At 31.4% G+C, this 25,351-nt stretch overlaps 1 protein-coding gene across 3 annotated transcripts in view; it reads right to left on the bottom strand.

Moving 5' to 3' along the window:
* LOC139502487 (dnaJ homolog subfamily C member 10-like) overlaps positions 1-25,351 on the bottom strand; it is a 380,520-nt gene that overhangs the window by 18,168 nt on the left and 337,001 nt on the right. For all 3 annotated transcript variants that reach the window (XM_071291969.1, XM_071291968.1, XM_071291970.1), the window contains exons 2-10: positions 19,922-20,160; positions 17,860-18,028; positions 17,110-17,160; positions 16,327-16,412; positions 13,470-13,595; positions 10,977-11,127; positions 7,706-7,749; positions 6,947-7,069; positions 2,803-2,892 (exon numbers count right to left, since the gene is read on the bottom strand). In XM_071291969.1, the coding sequence (XP_071148070.1) occupies positions 2,803-2,892; positions 6,947-7,069; positions 7,706-7,749; positions 10,977-11,127; positions 13,470-13,595; positions 16,327-16,412; positions 17,110-17,160; positions 17,860-18,028; positions 19,922-20,122 (1,041 nt within the window). In that variant the 5' untranslated portion in view covers positions 20,123-20,160. The remainder of the gene's footprint in view (positions 1-2,802; positions 2,893-6,946; positions 7,070-7,705; positions 7,750-10,976; positions 11,128-13,469; positions 13,596-16,326; positions 16,413-17,109; positions 17,161-17,859; positions 18,029-19,921; positions 20,161-25,351) is intronic.

Raw genomic sequence — 25,351 nt, 5'->3', positions numbered from 1 at the left:
AAATCTGAACATTCAAATCAAATTCAAAGACCCAGAAAGGGATTTAAAACATAATAATTAACACAAAGATAACTGAACAAAAGCAGCATTGCAATCTGCTATCCTGCAGTTATCATAAATCCTATTATATGTAATATTTGAAGTTTTGCTTTAAATTTTTGCTTCTTTCTTATATTTGAATTCAAAAGTCCTGCAACCAACTAACCAACTGTAAGTCCTTTCAATTAAATTATTGATTGGATAATAACCTAAGCTGACCAGTAAATAAAATTTGAAAATGCATTGATGAAATAAAATAGTGGTATGATGTCATTAGATATACTGAATGACTTTAAATTTAATCCAAATTCACATTTACCTGCTCTAAAATGCAGTCAATTGGACTACAAAAACCTGAGACTATACTTCAATGTATAACATAGAGATTGTGGTCACCTCCCATGTTATAGTAGTCTCAGACAAAAACAAAACTGACTTAAAAACAGTATGTTTAGAATTTTATTGAAAAAGGACAACAAAGGGAAATTTATTATTCTGATATATCAGAAATAATCTCATAGTATCAAAGCAGAATGTCAGTTCTTTTAATTGAGATCATAACCAGTTTAATCTTATTATTTTTTTTTTATAAAAAAAACTCATATTATCTGGATTTACAATCATTGACTGAGCTTGTCATCAACTCACTGACTTTAAATGCTTTTAAAAGTTAACCTGTCAATACTAAAATAAAGAAATGTGGTTAAGACAAGATACTTTATTCCAATTAAACACTGTTATAGGGCATATGAAGAGCAAAGTAATGAACATGTATTACAATGATTTATATATATGTATATATAATGGAACAATTATGTTGATATAAATCAGATAAATATGAAGATAACCAACTTCATTCTTAGATTTTTAACCACAGCCAGTGCAGAGCCACACATGTATTTGAAAAGGCATATAACAATTATATCTTCAATTAACAGGCAAATATTCCCAAAGGCCCAATTAAAACAATATCTGTACTCTATATATTGATAGTTTTCTGAGTTCAAACCATTTATTTTAAATTGAAACACTTTTCAATGCCTCTAGGTTTTCTTGAATGAAAAGCCAATAAGATTGTGCTGAACATTTCAATTTTTTTACAACTTGTTATTATATTATTATTAAATTCTTTTCTTAAAAAATTTAACTTATAAAGGGGAAATTGACATTTATGATATAGTTGCCAATGAGATAACAGTCTGGACACTTATCATCAGAGTCCAAGTTTCTTTTAGCAGTGACAGTTAAATTACAAGTCACTTTACATACATCAACAATCAATACATTCCATTGTTTTAAGGCAAATGAGGAAAATAAGAGTAACAATAGCTTTTGCCTTACTACATGCACAAGAGAATATTAGAAATTAAAATATAAATAAGTAAATATCAGAGGCAAAAAAGACAGGACTTAGCCACTGGACTCTTAGTAAAGTATGACTTATCCTTAGGGGAGTTGATGTATACTAGAGAAAATGATGTTGATGATTTGACCCCATCAATATAAGCATTTTAGCATTACATTATTGTCAATTGCTATCTGCTCTATTTGTTCCAACCTGTTATGAGAGTCAAAACGTATACCTAGGGTGGGAATTAAACCCATGTACGTTCTTTTACTTTATTGTTCTTTGTGTACACAAAATGTACATGTACATGAAATATATCAAATGCAAAAAAATGCTGTAATGTATCATTACACTCATTAGTTAAGGACCAAGAAAAGGAAGTCCCTGCGCCTACCTAGACGTATTTCTTGAGTAAGATTTATTATATTACTCTTGAAAGTATAACACGATAAAGGTTATTGGTAAGTATATAGTAACATCAACGTGTAATTCAGGTAAACAAACTGTCAAACATAAACAATCTACCACGTGTTTGTCTGCTGTGCTGGAATTCAAAACGACCCATCAGGCTTATTTACACGAATTGTTGCTCAATCAGACAGTTAAATATGTCCGTTTACCTTATGGGGTCTGTTAAGAATGGATTTGCTGTTATAAATTGTGTATGCATGGAAATATAAGGAAGATAACATTGATTTTTACCGTAACTTTTGAATACACAACATTCCCAAGGTATCCCCACAAAACACATGGCTACTTTGTAACGACGGCTGGTAACGTGTAGCCACTTTCTAACGGCAAATGTAATTGGATGATATTTAAAGATCAATAATAAAATTGCTAATAAATGATTGGATACGAATTTGTGTCAGATTATAAATAGGTGAAAAAATGTAAACATTGAAATCCGCCATCTTGACGTAGGAAACAAACTAATTTTCAGTCTTGGATTAAAGGACATTGCGCACATTGCCAGCGTATCATGCATAAACAGTCATCTGCAAATATATCTTTTAATTTGTGTTTTACACTTACTTTTCTATGTTTTAGTTAATTTAATGTTTTAATTTACTACAGAATGGGACATCATTCTCAAAGATGCCGTAGAAAAAATTATAGGTGGCGCTGTTTGTGGGCGTAAACATTTTACATACGGGTTCTTTTTTTGTCGACAAATTGACCTCTATCTGTCAGATTCAGGCGTTTGCCTTCCAACTGTTGTATTTATATTTTACTTAATTTGTATTGTATTTGTATCAGGAAATGTGTATATGGTCTAATATTTTACTTTATTGATCTGTGAACTGCAAAACCCTTTTTTGTTGGTGTCTATTCTAGATTTATTTTCACCTATCAACAGACAATAAGCCCTTTATTTTGTGACTCAAAGTAACATTTGATAAACAATACCATACCTTTAAAGTTTTTGAATCCAGGTTATCAACATCAGGTAACCATGACAACACTTGGTGAGCTATTTCTTGTGCATTTAAACTGGATATTTTCTGAAATATAAAGTCCTCAAATAAGTTTTATATAAACTCATTTATTTGGCACAAGTCTAATTATCAAACATGATAAATTTTGTAGGATTTTTTCTCTTTGTAGAAGACCTATTGAGGTTTTTGTCTCTTTGACACATTTCAATTCCCAATTCTATGTAAACATTACATGTACAGGCCTCAACAATAACGCTTGTCCGATACCAAAGGGAAAAAAGGTCAGACAAGTAAAAGCTGTGTCAAGCTTGTCCGTAGGGACAAGTACAATTATTCTGCAGAAAATAAATTTCATCCAACTTTGATGAACAAAGTATAATTATAAACAAAAAACAAAAAAACAAATATTAATTTGACATGTTTCTGTATTCCTTTTATTCAAATGCAAAACCTTTTTCTTCAACATGTTTACTTGCAATCGATAATTTTTAACTGGTTCTTTGTCAGGTACTTTTTAAAAGGTAAAAGGTAAACTATTCTCGGAAACCAGTCTTACTGATCCGAATTAATGCTTCTCTTTGTAGATAAGGTAACTTTACAGGACAGTTCTTCACCTCGACAGGTTAAGCTCAAAGTTTAATAGACAGTTTGGCACCGTAGGAGACATATTTAGTAGACATGATTGATAGACAGTTTGGCAAGGCAGGAGAGATTTCGGGACCAAGACAAATCAGTACCTCATTTTCTAACCTTATTCTGTTCTTTATAATAAATACAATACCGGTAATTTTTTCACAACAATATTTTTTTTGTATTTACCAAAATTTCATAAAATTCACAAAATCATATTTGATCATAAGTAGAAAAAAATAATACTATTACTTGCAATATGGTGACCTATAGTTGTTAATTTCTGTGTCATTTGGTCTCTTGTAGAGAGTTGTCTCATTGGCGATCAGACCTTATCTTCTTTTTATTGATTGCATTTGAATAAATTTTTTTCAACTTAAAAAAACAAGAGGCTCTCAAGAGCCTGAATCGCTCACCTTAATATTTTGGTTAAATCTCTCATCAATGATTATTTTGGCTTTTCAATTTATTTAAATGTTCTTTGAATCGTCCTATTTTCTTCAAAAGCAAAAAAAAAATCATTTTCTCCTATGTTCTATTTTAGCCATAGGAGCTATGTTTCTGACATACAAGGAAATGAAATATAAAATTTATACTAGATACTCTGAAACTCATTTAGCCTAAGTTTGGCTGAAATTGATACAGCAGTTTCAAAGGAGAAGATTTTTTAAAGTAAGTCAACATGATGAACAAATTGTGAAAAAAGTCTTTAAAGGGCAATAACTCCTTAAGGGGTCAATTGACAATTTTGGTCAAATTGACTTATTTGTAGATCTTACTTTGCTTAACATTTTTGCTATTAACAGTTTATCTGTATCTATAATAATATTCAAGATAATAACCAAAAACTGCAAAATTTCTTTAAAATCATCAATTCAGGGGCATTATACCTGAAAAACCAGTTACCCAATTCGGCTGAAAATTTCAGGACAGGTAGACCTTGACCTAATAAATACTTTAACTTCTTGTCTTATTTGCTCTAAATGCTGGAGTTTTTGAGATATAAGCCAAAAACTGCATTTTACCCTGTGTTCTATTTTAAGCCATGACGGCCATGTTTTTTGACGAAATAAAAAATAAAGCACAAACTTTATTTTATTCTACCTACTGATCATTCAGTTGAAGTTTGGTTGAATTTGGTTTAGTAGTTTTAGAGGAGAAGATTTTTTAAACTTAGCAAATATGATGAACAAATTGTGAAAAATTGTCATTAAAGGACAATAACCCCTTAAGGGGTCAATTGACAATTTTGGTCATATTAACTTATTTGTAGATCTTACTTTGCTGATCATTTTTGCTGTTTACAGTTTATCTTTATCTATAATAATATTCAAGATAATGACCAAAAACTGCAAAATTTCCTTAAAATTACCAATTAAGTGGCAGCAACCCAACAATGGTTTGTTTGATTCATCTGAAAATTTCAGGGCTGATAGATCTTCCTAATGAAAATTTTTACCCCATGTCAGATTTGCTCTAAATGCCTTCGTTTTTGAGATATAAGCCAAAAACTGCATTTGACCCCTATGTTCTATTTTAAGTAACGGCGGCCATGTTTTTTGACGGATCAAAAATCAAAGCACACACTTTGTGCAGGATAATCTAAGGAACAATCATGCTAAGTTTCATCCAAATCCATTCAGTAGTTTCAGAGGAGAAGATTTTTTAAAGTTAGCAAATGTGATGAACAAATTGTGAAAAATTGTCATTAAAGGACAATAACCCCTTAAGGGGTCAATTGACAATTTTGGTCATATTAACTTATTTGTAGATCTTACTTTGCTGATCATTTTTGCTGTTTACAGTTTATCTTTATCTATAATAATATTCAAGATAATGACCAAAAACTGCAAAATTTCCTTAAAATTACCAATTAAGTGGCAGCAACCCAACAATGGTTTGTTTGATTCATCTGAAAATTTCAGGGCTGATAGATCTTGACCTAATGAACATTTTTACGCCATGTCAGATTTGCTCTAAATGCTTTCGTTTTTGAGATATAAGCCAAAAACTGCATTTGACCCCTATGTTCTATTTTAAGTAACGGCGGCCATGTTTTTTGACTGATCAAAAATCGAAGCACACACTTTGTGCAGGATAATCTAAGGAACAATCATGCTAAGTTTCATTCAAATCCATTCAGTAGTTTCAGAGGAGAAGATGTTTGAAAAATTGTTAACGACGACAGACGACGACGAACGGCAAGTGATGAGAAAAGCTCACATGGCCTTTTAGGCCAGGTGAGCTAAAAAAGGATACAAATCCAATGAGTGTACAGGCCTATCAGATGGTGCCTCATTTTTAGAGTCTGATGAGACTGGCATTGATGAAAACTAGAACCTAAGTTCTGTGACATGACTAGATTCAGTTGTACTTGACTCATATTTTTGAAAAGTATCTCAAAAGAAATACATCAAATTCTGTTCTATTGTTTAAATTCGTTTTGTTCCTTTAATCAACTTAAAATGTAAAAAGGTTATTTCTAATTTAAAAAATTTGGACAAGTAACAATTTTATTCGGACAAGTAAGTTTCGATATCTACTTGTTCTACTTTAATATTTTTGCAAAAATAAAACCTCTTATTTTGAATTTGGATAGGATTATTTATATGAGGCTTTTTTTAAATCGCCAAATTAACTAAGTACAATGTATTTGTGCGGTTTCCTTCAGCAGCCTCAATAATTAATGGATGAACAATTGTTGAATTTACTGTATTCATATGTGTGGATGTGAACAACTACAAGAACACACCTGCGAAATTGCGGGCATTTAGAGCTTGGTTGAAACAGAGACATATAATAAATATTATATATTATATGTCTCTGGTTGAAAGAATGTAAACTGTTGTAGGATGATTTTTTTGTGAAAAATTTTAGGTCTGGAGAATTTCAGAAAAAGTATCAAAGTCATTGGTACATTGTATTGGAGACAGGACAATTATTTTAAGCCCTCTCCCTTTTTTCCAAAGTCTGTTTTTTTTGGTTATTGTTTTGAATTAAATTCCATGATTTTCGTATTACTGTATACTATAAACACACGTATATAATAAATAAAGTGTATTTGCTTTTAACTTATCAATTCCAAGTTTCTTCTCCACGGCGACCACTGTTATATTCTATAAAAAAGTCTTTATATATTATAGGTGCATCATCATAGTATACATGCATAATAACGGTAAAAATAATTGTCCTGTCCCCGAGTGATAGTTAAAAGTTTAAAATCGGAAGTCTTGTCTATGACTTAAAAGTCTGACTGATGAGGGAAACAATGTCTGGATGCCTTTTTTTCTTCGTTTTCTCTCAAAATAATCCATATGGAATAATCATAAGAATGGATGACAAATGGGACTATGCATGGTACCTATAGGAAACAGAGACTTGATGATTTATTTATTGCAAAAGGAAGAGAAGCAACACACAAAATGAGGTCTTCTCCTTTAATAATATAGATAGGACATTGTGATTTTCTGTTTAAATTATATACTCATACCTTTCCTTCATCTTTGGCAACTTCTGAAGTAGGATAATAATACGTGCCATGTTCTATTCCAAGTTTCTCACAGAATTTTTCATCCTTATGACAATCTACTGAAGCAACATTAACCAAATCAGTCTGAAATTAAAAAGTTTCAAATACTGTGGATTCATATATTTTTCTTGGATATCACTTAATGTAGAAACAGAAAAGATATTTTCATAGATATTTGATTCTTGGATTTACCAGTCTGTATGCAGATGTATATACAAGGCTATAGAAAATGTGAACTTCTTTAGACATTTAAATTGATGATCATCCTTTACCCACAAAATCCACAAAATGTATTCCACAAATATTGAATCCACAGTAGTATAAAAGTTAAACAGTATGTTTAATTATGCCAAAAAGATACCATTATTGGAAACTACAAGTTAAGAACTAGTCTGACAGAATATTTTGGCAAATTGCTTGCCTTCAAGTAAGATCTATTTTAAAAGTCTTTCTTTTTTTCGCTTTGAGTAAATTGAATTGCTATATCATTGATAAAATGTCAACTAATCTTATTGATTTTTAAGATATTTTAATTTTAAATAATTCAGATATTTAGATAAAAATTCCTGTGTAAGAAACTCAATTTCTTATGTTCAGAAAATTAAGTGTATAACATGTAAACCATATCATCAGAAGTTCAAAAAATCAATTGTGTAACATACACCTAAGATGAAAAAAACCTTTTAAACTAAAAAAAAAAATAAAACAGTAAAATATTACCAGTATTGCTGATAACTTGGTTGTTGCTGTTGATGACAGACAATCTGCAAAGAAAAGACGAGGCAAATTATATAATGACATATGATGTCAACATTGAAATATACATAATATATAAGTGAGACAAAAGTCACTTGCATTATCGTAATAAGATAACAAATGACATACAAAGTGAGCTTGGATTTCAATTTGTGGGGAAAAACCTTCCCAGATTTTAACCAAATGATAAATAGGTTAATCAGTCGCTGTAGACTTAATATCAAGTGGCAATTATCACAAGTACAGTGTAAGTATTTGTGTCACAATTTTTTTATTTTGACATAATTAAAGTCATATGAAACCTCAAATTAAAACTAGAGGCTCTAAAGAGCCTGTGTCGCTCACCTTGGTCTATGTGCATATTAAACAAAGGACACAAATGGATTCATGACAAAATTGTATTTTAGTGATGGTGATGTGTTTGAAGTTCTTACTTTACTGAACATTCTTGCTTCTTACAATTATATCTATAATGAACTTTGCCCATTAGTAACAGAGAAAAAAAAATTGACTATAAAGGGCAATAACTCCTTAAGGGGTCAATTGACCATTTAGGTCATGTGGACTTATTCATAGATCTTACTTTGATGAACATTATCGCTGTTTACAGTTTATGGCTATCTATAATAGTATTCAAGATAATAACCAAAAACAGCAAAATTTCTTTAAAAATTACCAATTGGAGGGCAGCAACCCAACAACCCGTTGTCCAATTCATTTGAATATTTCAGGGCAGATATATATTGACTTGATTAACAATTTAACTCCTTGTCAGATTTCCTCTAAATGATTTGGTTTCAGAGTTATAAGCAAAAAACTACATTTTACCCCTGTTCTATTTTTAGCCATGGTGGCCATCTTGGTTGGATGGCCAGGTCATCGGACACATTTTTCAAACAAGGTACCTCAAAGATGATTGTGGTTAAGTTTGAATTAATTTGGCCCCGTAGTTTCAGAGGAGAAGATTTTTGTAAAAGATATATAAGATTTACGAAAAATGGTTAAAAATTGACTATAAAGGGCAATAACTCCTAAAGGGGTCAACTGACCATTTCGGTCATGTTGACTTATTTGTAAATCTTACTATGATGAACATTATTGCTGTTTACAGTTTATCTCTATCTATAATAATATTCAAGATAATAACCAAAAACAGCAAAATTTCCTCAAAATGACCAATTCAGGGGCAGCAACCCAACAACGGGTTGACCGATTCATCTGAAAATTTCAGGGCAGATAGATCTTGACCTGATAAACATATTTACCCCATGTCAGATTTCCTCTAAATGCTTTGGTTTTTGAGTTAGAAGCCAAAAACTGCATGTTCTATTTTTAGCTGTGGCGGCCATCTTGGTTGGTTGACCGGGTCACGCCACACATTTTTAAAACTAGATACCCCAAAGATGATTGTGGCCAACTTTGTATTAATTTGGCCCATTAGTTTCAGAGGAGAAGATTTTTGTAAAAGATTACTTAGATTTATGAAAAATGGTTAAAAATTGACTATAAAGGGAAATAACTCCTTAAGGGGTCAACTGACCATTTCGGTCATGTTGACTTATTTGTAAATCTAACTTTGCTGAACATTATTGCTGTTTACAGTTTATCTCTATCTATAATAATATTCAAGATAATAACCAAAAACGGCAAAATTTCCTCAAAATTACCAATTCAGGGTCAGCAACCCAACAACAGGTTGACCGATTCATCTGAAAATTTCAGGGCAGATAGATCTTGACCTGATGAACATTTTTACCCCACATCAGATTTCCTCTAAATGCTTTGGTTTTTGAGTTATAAGCCAAAAACTGCATTTTACCCCTATGTTCTATTTTTAGCCGTGGCGACCATCTTGGTTGGTTGACCGGGTCATGCCACACATTTTTTAAACTAGATACCCCAAAGATGATTGTGGCCAAGTTTGGATTAATTTGGCCCAGTAGTTTCAGAGGAGAAGATTTTTTTAAAAGATTACTTAGATTTATGAAAAATGGTTAAAAATTGACTATAAAGGGCAATAACTCCTAAAGGGGTCAACTGACCATTTCGGTCATGTTGACTTATTTGTAAATCTAACTTTGCCGAACATTATTGCTGTTTACAGTTTATCTCTATCTATAATAATATTCAAGATAATAACCAAAAACAGCAAAATTTCCTCAAAATGACCAATTCAGGGGCAGCAACCCAACAGCAGGTTGACCGATTCATCTGAAAATTTCAGGGCAGATAGATCTTGACCTGATAAACATATTTACCCCATGTCAGATTTCCTCTAAATGCTTTGGTTTTTGAGTTATAAGCCAAAAACTGCATTTTACCCCTATGTTCTATTTTTAGCCGTGGCGGCCATCTTGGTTGGTTGACCGGGTCACGCCACACATTTTTTGAACTAGATACCCCAATGATGATTGTGGCCAAGTTTGGTTCAATTTGGCCCAGTAGTTTCAGAGGAGAAGATTTTTGTAAAAGTTAACGACGACGGACGACGACGGACGACGGACGACGACGACGACGGACGCCGGACGCAAAGTGATGGGAAAAGCTCACTTGGCCCTTCGGGCCAGGTGAGCTAAAAAAATGATGCATATTTTTTTTTAACAAAACTGATAGTAGTCATCATTAAACTTATGTACATATACTTTTTTCTGAAGAAAATTCTTTAATTTGTCCACATTTAGAAAAAGTTAACCTTTTTTTAATTGCTTGCTTCCAGGAAGCAATTCGTCAACATATTTGCCGTATTCAGTGACCTTAGTCTGACCTTCTCGTAAACATCTGGTGATATCAATATGCATGGATCTGTCACTGAAATAAACTTTTATTTGATTTGTACATGGTATACATGTGCTCAATATCCATGCTTTCTTTGTTGATTGTTTACTATCAGATGACATTTCGGAATACTGCAGCTTCAAAACAAGACAATTAATGAGCTGCCATATTTTCACTTCATAACAGACAGAGAGAACAAAAATTACGATTATATGATACATGCATTGAATCAAGAATTGGATAAATATTATTTTTCACCAGTCAATCGTTTCATATGACTTTAAAATCAATTTTCATTATTATTTTGTAAGGACAGGATGGTCACAAAGTTCAAATTGTGTTGTTATGCATGCAAATAATAATGTTACAGTATGGATTATGGCCATGATAAAAAGTGCATTCCTGACCAATCACCCAAAAATTATTTTTCTGAAATAGTCCTAATCAAATGTCATAATACCTCCACTATCTCCACAGAATGATATCAACCATGGTAGCCCATTATCTTCAATCTCTTCCTCTGACCTCAGTGTGTATGCATCAGATTGTATACTTTTCAGGGCAAACTTTACCATCTTTCGTGTTGTTCTATCTCCATGATATTTCTCAGCCTAAAAAAAAATAATGCAATTTCATCTACCCTACTACATCTTATTTAAAAAAAATTGTTTATAAGCTCTGGAAAATAAAGTTCTAATCTTAATTCTGTGAAAAGTACAGTTAAAAATCTTAAATCTATTAACATTAACTATCCTGCATTCTATTGATACCTATAGTTTTGGCACTGCACAAAATCTTGTTTTTCTCTGAATGTGTAAGGATTGTTATTCAATGATTTTTTATTTGATGTTTCTTGCTTTCCGTTTATACATGCCAGTATTCTAAGGTCTGCACTTTGTGTCTGAAATCTTTTTTGGTTTATTTATGTTCAGATCTTACACCATAAGCTTTTTCAACTGGTTTTCATATTTTGTTCTTATTTTGTGTTTATGATCAGTAGCCAGGTTAGAAAGAGGAGGGTTTTGTGCCAAAAACATGTTTAGCCCCACAACATTCTGTAAGCGCCTGTCCAAATTCAGGAGCCTCTAATTCAGTGGTTGTCAATTATTGCTGTGTATCATGATTTTATTCATTTATTGTTATGTTCATAAACTAGGCCATTAGTTTTCTAGTTTGAATAGTTTTACATTTGTCATTGCAGTGCATTTTATAGCTTACTTAGCAGTATGGGTTTTTCTAATTGTTGAAGGCAGTATGGAGACCTTTAGTCATACCTGCCAACTTTCACGATTTAGGCGTGTACTACACGATTTTGACCCTTTGTCACGATTGCACGATCGTGATCGTGAAAAAAGCTATAAAACACAATTTTGTGAAAATTTACACGAAAAATTTCATTGTTCCCGATTTTGAACTGTGTTCAAGGGAGACAATCGTGTTAGCCAATCAAATTCAGTGTTTCTTGTGATCAAATTAATGAGCCAATCAAAAACGTTTTCTCTCAAGATTATTCTAACATGCTAGATTTTGAACTTGTGTTGTAGAATTTTAAAATCTTGAACATGGGTGATTTTTCACCTTCAATGAGGTTCTTACACAGATTAAGAATAAAAGCATGGCTGATTGACAAAATTCAATGATGCAGTACTACCATAAAGATAATAAATAGTAGTTTATTCACTAATTTATTGACATTACACTTGCTTTAACATATGTTATTTATCTATTCAATTACATTACCAAATCATTAAAGTACAATGTTCTATTCTTTATTTTTCACAAGGACCAAACAAACAGGTAAATGGGGGACTGTCCCTAAGACAAGGGTCATTTGACTATAATAAAAAATAAATTAGAATTTTTTTTTAACTTGAAAATGGGAAAATTCATTATATTTGGAAAAACTTTTCTAAATGAGGATTAGGATTCCAATTTTTTTTAGGTCTCAGAACATTTCAAAATTATTGTACATGTGTTGACCATATGATATCAGATAGATCATAAGATGTATACATTTGTAGTTCTTTGGGAAAATTTCTTCAGATAGTATGAATATGTGCTCATTTGTTAAAAAGTGGGTTTTAATGGCCTTACATTGAGGGGTTACCCCTAGCATGTCACCCCTAGGTGTTATTCCCAACTTTATAAAGGTCCTTCTTTGTGCATAATTTTGAATTGGAAAAGCCAACAATCATTTAATATCTTTACACATAAAAATAAATCCTGGTCTTATAGCTACATGTTCATCTTTTCTATTGATATAATAACTAGAATCCTGCAAATATCCTTAAGAAAAAGGCTTGTAAGCTCATCATACAAATATGACACCTTTTCTAGACCACAAAACACCATGCGCAAAATACGTCGCAAAGAACTTAACCTTTGAAATTGTTGTCGTGCACTAAAACCCCCATGGGCACTTTCAAAAGTTGGCAGGTATGCCTTTAGTTGCTTTTAAACTCATTTAGTCTCTAGTGGATTATCATCTTATTGGCAATCATACCACACCATCTTATTGTTATATACATTAGATTCATATAATTATGTGTGTACCAATTTTTATTTTTTGAGGAAAACAGACACTTTCATGGATTCATATGGCAAATAAGTAATTCAGTCTACATTTGAATTTGTGGTTCCCTGTTTCAACGGTAATTGGTATCCAACAAATAATTATGAATCCCCAGTAATTTGAAAACCTATCTCTGTCAAGCATAGTATGAAATCTCAATTGTATCAAGCATAATTACTGTGGATTCATTTATTTTGCGTGGGTATCAATTTTCGTGGATTGCTGTAAACTTGCATATTCATGGATATTTGATTTCGTGGTTTTGCAGATCTCTGTATGTAAAGCCTATTGAAAATATGATATTCATTGAAACATTTGAGTTCGTGGTTCACGAAAATTGGTATCAAACGAATAATAATAAATCCACATTAGAAATCTTACGGTAGGATACATGACCAGTGTAGGATACGATCGTATTCCCTGCATTCTACAAAGATTCCAGTCATCGCCACAATTAACAGCTCCTATACGTATCACACCTGCAAGCTCCTGTGCTACTTCTCTCCACTGAAAGGTAGAAACAAAATTTGTGAATTTTCTTTCAGTAGTTTTAAATTGGATCAAAGTACAAATCCACTTTCCACCATGTACACGCTTACTTACAAGGATGTGACAATCCTTCATTCTAATTTCATTTTGGAAGACCTTCTTTATATAGATTTTCTGTTTTGTCGTATAGATACACACCATACAAATTTTTTAAGACAATTCCTTGCTCAATGTAATATAACATGCAAGAACAGGAAATTAAATACATTAAAGTCAGATCCTTTTAAACTATTTACACAGGGTTGTCATTTATCGAATTTGATTGTGTATACAACTGACCTTCAACATGATGTTTTAAAGTGTTAGGTTTCATAAAATTACACCATGGGTACTACACATTTTCTTATCATAAGTGTAAAAAAAAACACAAAAAAAATGATTTCTGCTTCAGTTTGTCTTAGAAACATGTTTTGCCAGTTGTAATTGGTATCTTATGGAGAGTTGTCTCATTGGCAATCATACCAAATTTTCATATTAATCATTTCCAGTACGAATTGCCTGACAAAAAATATGTTGCTTCAGACAAGTCATCATAGGGTGTACTACCTGTATGAAATTAGGACAATTAGGGAGTATTTTACTTCCAAGGTTCTCATCCTAAACTTTGAATGGTGTAAATATGATGTCTTAAAATTGCAAATTATGATTCAGCAATTATTTTTCAATCATTATGCATATGCAGAATATGGTCAAATATGAGTACAAACTATGCAAACTGTAAAAACAAGGTTAAACCTACAGGGGTGTTTAAAATCAGAATTGTCAAAAAATGTCAAACAAGAGGCTCTCAAGAGCCTGAATCGCTCACCTGAATTTTTTTGGTTTAATCTCTCATCAATGATTATTTTGGCTTTTCAATTTATTTAAATGTTCTTTGAATCGTCCTATTTTCTTCAAAAGCAAAAAAAAATCATTTTCTCCTATGTTCTATTTTAGCCATAGGAGCTATGTTTCTTGAAATACAAGGAAATGAAATATAAAATTTATACTAGATACTCTGAAACTCTGAAACTCATTTAGCCTAAGTTTGGCTGAAATTGATACAGCAGTTTCATAAGAGAAGATTTTTTAAAGTAAGTCAACATGATGAACAAATTGTGAAAAAAGTCTTTAAAGGGCAATAACTCCTAAAGAGGTCAATTGACAATTTTGGTCAAATTGACTTATTTGTAGATCTTACTTTGCTGATCATATTTGCTGTTTACAGTTTATCTTTATCTATAATAATATTCAAGATAATGACCAAAAACTGCAAAATTTCCTTAAAATTACCAATTAAGTGGCAGCAACCCAACAATTGGATGTTTGATTCATCTGAAAATTTGAGGGCTGATAGATATTGACCTAATGAACATTTTTACTCCATGTCAGATTTGCTCTTTATGCTTTCGTTTTTGAGATATAAGCCAAAAACTGCATTTGACCCCTATGTTCTATTTTAAGTAACGGCGGCCATGTTTTTTGACGGATCCAAAATCAAAGCACACACTTTGTGCAGGATAATCTAAGGAACAACCATGCTAAGTTTTAACCAAATCCATTCAGTAGTTTCAGAGGAGAAGAATTTTTAAAGTTAGCAAATATGATGAACAAATTGTGAAAAATTGTCATTAAAGGACAATAACCCCTTAAGGGGTCAATTGACAATTTTGGTCATATTAACTTATTTGTAGATCTTACTTTGCTGATCTTTTTTGCTGTTTACAGTTTATCTTTATCTATAATAATATTCAAGATAATGACCAAAAACTGCAAAATTTCCTTAAAATTACCAATTAAGTGGCAGCCACCCAACAATGGTTTGTTTGATTCATCTGAAAATTTCAGGGCTGATAGATCTTGACCTAATGAACATTTTTACTCCATGTCAGATTTGCTCTAAATGCTTTCGTTTTTGAGATATAAGCCAAAAACTGCATTTGACCCCTATGTTCTATTTTAAGTAACGGCGGCCATGTTTTTTGACGGATCAAAAATCAAAGCACACACTTTGTGCAGGATAATCTAAGGAACAATCATGCTAAGTTTTAACCAAATCCATTCAGTAGTTTCAGAGGAGAAGATTTTTTAAAGTTAGCATATATGATGAACAAATTGTGAAAAATTGTCATTAAAGGACAATAACCCCTTAAGGGGTCAATTGACAATTTTGGTCATATTAACTTATTTGTAGATCTTACTTTGCTGATCTTTTTTGCTGTTTACAGTTTATCTTTATCTATAATAATATTCAAGATAATGACCAAAAACTGCAAAATTTCCTTAAAATTACCATTTAAGTGGCAGCAACCCAACAATGGTTTGTTTGATTCATCTGAAAATTTCAGGGCTGAAAGATCTTGACCTAATGAACATTTTTACCCCATGTCAGATTTGCTCTAAATGCTTTCGTTTTTGAGATATAAGCCAAAAACTGCATTTGACCCCTATGTTCTATTTTAAGTAACGGCGGCCATGTTTTTTGACGGATCAAAAATCGAAGCGCACATTTTGTGCAGGATATACTAAGGAACAATCATGTTAAGTTTCATTCAAATCCATTCAGTAGTTTCAGAGGAGAAGATGTTTGAAAAATTGTTAACGACGACAGACGACGACGACGACGGACGCCAAGTGATGAGAAAAGCTCACATGGCCTTTTAGGCCAGGTGAGCTAAAAAGGGAGATAGCTCTAACTAAATTTACTTACAGCTGGTGCCAAGTCATGACAATGTCCACAATGTGCTGAGTAATAATTGATAAACCAGGTATCTCCTGATTCTTCTACCGATTGTTCTGTAAAATATAAAGTAGGAATTAAGAATCAAATTTCAGAAATTGTTATATATAATATGCCACTAACAAAACAACAATTTACTTCATGAAGGTGTGTATTGCAAGGACAATAAATTTAAAGGTGTTGTTGGTTAAAGAGTTTCATATTATTCTTATTTCAATATTAAAATCAGTTGTTATATATAACCATAGAAGTCAATTCTCCAAATATGTGTATCAAATGTTCTCCTTTAAAAGCGATCTAGATAGCAAGATCATGGAGTCAGGCATTCAGTTACTGTTTTGCACCATACAGGTCTCCGTCACACATATGATAAAATTTTAAAAATTTATTTTACTTTTTTAAATGTTTAATAATCAAATATATGTTGTACGAGTATATTTCATGTAAGTATTAACATGATTAAGTTAAGTTCACAAATACCTAACAGACCTTTAAAGACAAACCTGTTTAATAAACAGCAAATCTGATAATAAACTAAAACAATATCTCTTCAAACATTTAAAAAAAAAATCATTATCGATCAATATTGTGCAACACAAATGTCAACCATGCAAGCAAAATGCTGTGTCCTTTATTTTCTTTGCTGTTTTTGTTTCTATAAATAGAATACAATCACTGCTCTAACATGGTTATTAAATAAACAGTATACAAGTATACTTTCTTGTTTACATGCATTTCTATAAAAGCACTCACCAAAGTCTGACTTGCTTAATGTTATAATCTCCTTATCATCATCATATAAACCTGCAAAAAGATATTAAAATATTACTTTTTTGAAAGAATAAGTAAAACAAACCTGCTAGTAAAATCAAGATTGACAATGATAGAGGATTGTTCAATGTCCAGGCAAATATTACATTCATATTCAGAGTGGTATCAAGTTAATGTAATTACAGATATATGAAAGTAGCTACTTTCTAGTCTCACATGCTGATTTGTGATATAATTTGTAAGCATAAAACAATGCAAAAGTGAGCAGTCTAAAGGCATTATTCTGACCCAAAGAAGACAAGGTTTTGCTCTGCCGAGAAGCAAATATCAATAACTTTTGTTTTGACCAGAAATCAAACTATATATTTTCTGTACTAGAAACAAGCATGCTGCCAAGAGACCTCCTAGGCTGTCAGATAATTTAGGATTAAAAATATTTGGTATGTTTTCTCAAACAATTCCCTTTGGAAGATTTGCATCAGTGTTATTGTTTGCTTTTTTGACAAATTTTGAAGTACTTCTTGTACAGTGGCAAATAATTTAAACAACTGGAATAAAAGACAACATAATGTTTTTTTTCATTAGCTAGGACCAAACTAAAGTAATATATATTCATGTACATTTATAATATTAAAAATATAAATTTACATACAAACTACATACATGTACATGACATATATCATGTATCATGATGTATATCATGTACATCTGATGAAATAAATGAAAATTTACCAAATTCTTCTTGATAAAATTTCCAACTTTCATATCTGTTTCCGCCATGGAAATCGTCTTTTAAGCCTTCTTCTCCATGCATGTCAAACTTTTTACGCATATCTTCATCTTTTAAAACTTCATAAGCTCTGTTTATCTTTAAAAAATTATCATGAGCTTCTGGATCATCCTAAAACATGTCAAGAAAAATAATCAAACTTTGGAATATGATAATTAATAACTACATTATATTGTAATAACTTCATGTGAAAAAGACAGATTTTGAATGGTTAATACAATTAAAGCAGACAGTTTACTCTATCCCATATTACCCTTCCAAAGATGCTTGATCAAGTGTGCACTTTAATAACAATAATATGAATTTGAAATTTCAAAGACAGTTATAACAAAACATTTCATATTCATATAATATATAAAATAACATATATCTGAGAGGGTGATAGAGCAGATTGTTACTCCTGAAGAAAACATTGTCAACCTTGTGTTCGTTTGGTAACAATCAGCTATGTGTTACATGTATTTATGTACACTGTAATCATGGTAATGTCCTATTTCAGAACATATAAATAATTATAAAAATGGAGATATTACTATACAACGATGAGATATCTACGCAATAACACAGAATCAGACTACATCTTTGACACTTAAAATGCTTAATAATCATGATAATAGACAGTGTTCTCCCCAGGCCCTTAAAGGACCACGGGCCCGCGATGTATAATTTTCTACCGCGGTGGTATCGTTCTTGCCGCGATGTATAATTTTTCTCCGTGGTGCTAAAGTTTTTGGTAAAAAAATCGTAAATCGGTAAAGTTTGAGATGACTTGTTTAACTTTCCGTGAGGTTTAAAATTTTACATGAAAATTGACCAGTTCTAACCAGTTTAATCCAGATCTGACAGGTAGATTGTTTACACCACGTGATCGATTTACCTTTTGAGGTTAACCTTGATGATTGGATTTAATCGATGTACATGATTTTTTTGTGTTTTAATTAATTAAGAGATCATAATTTTAATAACAGACTTGTGAGGGACAAGCAGACATTTGTTAATGAACTCTATTACGCCAGTCTTGAGTCAAAATAATTTGCCTGTTGGAAATTAATTGTGAAGTTACTTCCCCTGATTTTGCTTATCACAAATAAATGCTCCTCAAATATAATTTGTCATTGCATTGAAAATAAAAATAAATTACAAATTGAATGCAAAATTATATTAGAATGTTACATTGAGGATAAAAACTTTCTTAGAACATACCAACAAAAATGTTTTGAAAATTATTTTTGAGAATCATACTTTCATTGATGCACAGACATATTATATTAAATTAGTAGATTTTTCCATTATTGATATGTATGTAATATAATCCAAAACAGGACTATAGCTAAGTATGAACTAGTGGATAGATATATTTATATAAGTACTCTTCATGTCTGGAACAAAGTATTAACTATAAAAATAATTTGTTGTTGTATGAAAGAATCAGGTCTAAAACTATGGAAAATAGTTTTTAATCTACTGAAGGTTCTGTATCAAAATTTAATCTTGTTCAAAGTTAATTGTTATGGTGAAATCTAACATGGGGAATGTGTAGTGTAACTACAAGTATCAGGACAAAATGGCTTGATCAAAATATAAGAAGTGACTTTAGTTTAAAGACTAATTGTGCTTTCTTTTATTTATTCTTCAAATATATTAAAGTATACAAACTGTTTATTGATTTACTTTTTCTACCAATAATTTTCTGACCCTAAGTCCATACAACACAGTACCACAGTTAACAAAACAAAGGCAAAAAGGTAATGACAAAAACTAACAAGAAAAAAATAAGCGACGCAACGTGACACAAAATATTGTAAAATTCATTTCGTCACACGTTACCCTGGTGCTATCCAAAAATCCTGGGGAGAACACTGAATAGAAATTAAATGTATCTGACATCATTTTTTCAAATACCATGAATACATGTATATGTATCAGTATGCATCCCCATGTTAACATGGCATGCATTATAATTACAATCTTATGGAAAACACTCTTAAAACATGGTAAACAAACCGGGTTTTTATCTGGATGCATGGTAACAGCTAGCTTTTTAAAAGCTTGTCGTATTTCTTTTGTGGTAGCACTTCTTTGAATTCCTAAGAGTTTATAATAGTCCTCTGCACCAGTCATTGTCAATACACAAATAAATAATATAAACACACTTGTAAATATTTGTTTGATCCTTAACATGTCAGTACATAATAAAATCTGCATGATGGTTGATTAGCCGTTGTTCACTATAGTATCTTGTCCTGAAAAGACAAAAGTTATGTTAAAATGTAAATGTAAATTTAACACTTTTTATTACCAAACTTTTTACATGTTTTTAACAAGACAACAACATTACCAATGCAAGATTTGAAAACAAAATTTTGTTAAAAACCCAAATTTTTGTTTCATGACAATGCATGAATGTCCACTGAAAGTAAGCGAAATTGTGAACTAGATTTCTAGATCCTTGATATAATCTTCATATTTAAGCAACAAATCACTCATACAATTTAGCATGCTTCAGTCCTTCAAAGATGTATACATGTAGCTGGTAATGTATGGACTTACTAATTCTGATGTTATTACCAAAAATAAGGTTGTTTTATTATCTGTCACAAAAGTAAAACCTTGGATCTTGGTGTTTGTTTTGATCTTCGAACATTTAATGTCAAATACTATTTTCATTTTCCAGTTAAATGACAATGTTTTTGTTATTTTCCTTTTTCTATACACTTGTAGATCAATAATGCCTTTCTCATGACAAGTCATGTCAGTGTGCTTTCATCAAAACTTAAAAAGTACGCTTTGGAATTTTTCAGTCATTAAATATTCATTAACTACTCTTAAATAAAAAGACATCTACATATGTACATGTACATGTATACATTGTAGTATATAGTCATTAATTAAAGGTCAACAATTTTAAGTTTCTTGATTGGCTTTCTTTCATGTCTTTACACTTAGACTGATCAACTTCAGGTTTTTGTCATGATCTACAAATTACATTCATTTTACATGTTTTATGCAAATTTCAATTAAACAAACGATTTTTGTTAATCAAATATTTTTAACAAAATACCTCAATATACTATAATTTCGGAAACATTTACTATAACTACATGTATGCATGTACTGAAAAGCAAACATCAGTATGCTATTGGTTTTCTGAAATTTTAGAAGAGGACTAACAACATGAACAATGGACATTGCTCTGACTGCTGTTGTTTGTTTTGTAATGGTTTGTTCGTTATTTATCAGAGAAGTTGTTGGGCTTGAGATTTGATGTGGCAGACTGAACTGTCAAATATTGAAATAATTTACCATGTTTACTTTATTAAATGATACGAGCAAATCAGCCTTAGTACAGATAGATTAGCATGGGCAATACTGATGACTCACCACGTTGATATAAATCAAGGAATTATAGTTATCCTGTACCATTGTTAACTTGTACCACTAAAAATCAAAGAGCTGAAAGCTCTGAAGAAAAATGACGCCACTGTCTCTAATATTGGGATAGTTTTTATGCAAGTCTTGATTTTCACATACCGTAATTAGTTTAACAATGCAACATGTCTCGTAAGCATATAATTGATATTCGTATATATGTGTGTGTGTGAAGTGAAGGTGACAACTGGCTGTTTTTTTTAGACAAATGAATAGGTCAAGACTACCTGAATTGTACAAATAAATACCGTAGAAAGGCTTGTATATTTCTCACTGGTACAGTCTGAATCCGGGTCCGTTCGCGCCCACTCATGTTCGCCCCCTTTCACTTTCACACCCTAAATGTTCGCACCCAATCTTAATTGGTTTTGTGTTTAATAACTCTGTAAGCAAGTGTTTTCTTATATATAATTGTTGTCATTGTCTCAAAATAAAGTGAGACAGCATTTTTATTTGTGTTGAATAAATCTTAATCATGTTTTGGATAGCGTATTGTTAAAAATAATAATAATCCTTTCTAATTAAAGTGGCATTTTGTCAACGTTTTATTTTGTGTTGAATAACTCTTAATCATGTTTTGGTTAGTGTATTGCTATAACTTTGTTTCATTGACTTCTTTCAAAATGAAGTGAGATTCTGACTATGTTTTTTTCTGTGTGTTGAATAGATTTTATCATGTTTTGGTTATAATAGTGGATTGCTATATTTTGGTTCCTATATTTTATTGTTTCGTTGTTTCAGATCAAAGGGACCAAGCTGTTAAAAACAATTATCTTTTGTGTTTTTCCTTTAAAATCTTCAATGTTTTACTCATACCAAGCATTAAATACATTCAGTATTTACACCAAAGCAATTTAAAACAACAATCATGATTTTCCAATTATTCAACTTGAATTTGAATTAAAATTGAGCGCGAATGAGTAGAGTGCGAACGTGCGAGGTGCGAACCTGCAAGGTGCGAAAGTGTATTGGGCGCGAACAGACCTGATACCACAAAATATTAAGTAAATAATCTTTTTGTTACTGTTATCAAAGGTCTAATGAAACTCAGGTAATTTCAAACATTTGTCAAAGAATTCTAGTCAAACAGGCACCTGGTTAAATTGGCACCTGGACAAATCAGCACCTTGTTAAATCGACACCTTTTATAGTCAATTCGTCACCCATGTTAAATATATATTTTAACAGTATTTTAAGCAAAAAGAGTAAAAATAAGTAAGGGGTTGCCAGAATTTTTTTCAGTATTTAAGCAAAAAGAGTTAAATACTAACTTTCACATTTTTGGGTGTTCATTGTACATTTTGTATATATTTATTTTTCTCAACTAAATGACATTTTTGGTGTATTTTTAATGATATATATATGAGTAGTCAAAATAATCATTACGTCTGGCAAGGCTTTTTAAATTTTATTCTGGGACACCTTTCTATGACTGCAAGGCTATGTTAATTTTTTCTGGGACGCCTTCCTAAGAAAGCCTTCCTACGAACTTCGTAGGAAGACGTCACAGAAAAAAAATAAAATAGCCTTGCCAGACGTCATAATTATTTGGACTAATACATGAGATATTGGATATTTTTATGCATTAAAAAATGTATTTAAACCAGTTGAGCATTTTACAGGATTGTTTGTTTAATGCTTTTTAAACTTTACTGAAAAAAACCACCTTAAATTTGCTTATTATTTGGCATGAAAGTTTGATTTATTGAAAGGGACTCATAGTTTTCCATTTTTTTTTTTAATAATTGTCTAATGGTTAAAACAACAGCTTGGGTAAGGGCTTCGTTGTTTACCTTTATACACAACAACATAATTTCACTTTGGTTTCGTTGTTTACCTAAATACACAGCAACATATTCACTATGTACTTGGTAACAGTTATTAATTAATTGAATAGAAAATATTATAACAAATATTATTGGATGCCGATTTGACTAGATGCCAATTTAACCAGGTGCCGACTTGACTTGTACGTTTCAATTCCTCTGCGATCGTTTGCGGTATTTTCTTGAGAAAAACCTATTTTTCATCATCAAAGAGAAGAAGAAACTGCTTGAAAATGATTCTGGAACGCTTCATGATTGTTAAAATAAGTTAAATTCACTCAAAAAACAATTTTAAAACTTGCGATGTTTAAACAGGAAGTTTCAAAAGCACGTGTAAAAAAAGAAATAAACCGGTGAGAGTGGAAATCCGTACATAACAGATGTCACTATAGTACGACTTTGAAAGCAAAACAGTTCCATCCTTTTGTAAAACAGTCTTTAATATACCTATCACATTAATGTTTGAAGGGTCTTAAGCTTATTCAAACCATAAAAGTCGGTATGAAACACCAAAACGGAATGAACAATAACCTATTACGTTTTGTAGTTTACAAATTCTAAACTGGTTCCCGTCAAACTACAACACTTTGTCCGAGTGTAGTGGAATACAAGCAGAAACCAGTTAGTTTGTAAACTGGTTCCTTGCTGATTACTACACAATGACCTCTCATGCATAATTAATGATAACACAAGCAGATTCCAGTTTGTATAGAAAATAGTAAATACGAAACCAAGCGCGGTAGGCAGAGAAATGTAATGAAGTTCAGGTCGCCAGTAATGGAACAATGACTGCGTCATTTTCCAAAAAACCTTGTACAAATGCAAACTCGTACCACTGCTAACTCGTACCAACTTATTTAACTGCAATTAAATGGTGTTTAATAATTGAATATATATACTTTACTTTCACTCAATACCTCTTAAGTCTGTAAAATGTATATAATTTGAAAGTACAATGACCAATTTGTAGCTAATGTTCCTTGTCTATTGGATAGAAAATACCGTGGCAGATATAGATTATTAAAGTATTATCAGTTTTACCTCAAGAAAATATTAATGTTTTTACTTTTTTCTGGATTAAAACTATAGTTTGAAAGATCAGTTTAAAAAATAAAGATTAAAAAAATAATGCTATTGTTGTCTAAGTTTTCATTAAAATCCAGTATAAATTCAAGTAATTCAACTTCATTTTTATTAAGTTTACAAAAAAAAAAAACATAGAACATTCATATCTTTTTTAAATATTTTTTTAATGGTACAAGTTTACAGTGGTACAAGTTCTGAATGGTACGACTTCACAGTGGTCAGGTGGTATGAGTTAACTTTTTTGGTACGAGTTAACATATAACGAGTTTTCGTTGGTACGTGTTTACTTGCTTCCTAAATCAAGAGTTTGAACATGGACAAAACTGAAAGGGAGACGGGCATGCAGTCTGTGGTTTGTCTGACTGAAAGAGAAACATAGAAATTTGAACTTTTCTAAGTACTATATATATTTAAACAAAAATGCAACAGACTGAATAAAAGTCTTTTGATCGTTCTTGCTTAGGCATGTTATGCGTCCCATGCCCTTGTGTCTATTGTAAAAGACCACTACAGTTATGGCACAGGAGTTAGAAATCCTATCAAAAAGGAGATTTACTTTTAGTCGAGTAGCAAGTATCAAGTTGCAAAAAGCGAGTATCAATTTATGAAAGGTGAGTATCGAGTTATAAAAAGTGAGTAGCAAGTATCAAAAAGTAAGTAGCGAGTTATAAAAAGTGAGTAGCGAGTAACAAAATGCGAGTATCGAGTTATAAAAGTGAGTAGCGAGTAACAAAAAGCAAGCATCGAGTTATAAAAAGTGAGTATCTAGTTAAAAAAGTGAGTAGCGAGTAACAAAAAGCGAGTATCGAGTTATAAAAAGTGAGTAGCGAGTTACAAAAAGCGAGTATCGAGTTATAAAAAGTGAGTATCGAGTTATAAAAAGTGAGTATCGAGTAACAAAAAGCAAGTATCTAGTTATAAAAAGTGAGTATCGAGTAACAAAAGCTATCATTTATATTTTTGTAAAGATTATTATTTCAACGAATGATCATCTCATGGTTTGTTTCCCTTTTCATTACTTACTAATTCTGAAGGCTTTCAATTAACTTCTTAAAATATTTCAATACAATTTGATACCTTGCTATTTTATATG

The sequence above is a fragment of the Mytilus edulis genome, chromosome 14, assembly GCF_963676685.1.
Source record: "Mytilus edulis chromosome 14, xbMytEdul2.2, whole genome shotgun sequence".
Classification (NCBI taxonomy): Eukaryota; Metazoa; Mollusca; class Bivalvia; order Mytilida; family Mytilidae; genus Mytilus; species Mytilus edulis.
The sequence above is the reverse complement of the archived record's forward strand: the minus strand, read 5'-3'. Positions and strand labels throughout refer to the sequence as shown.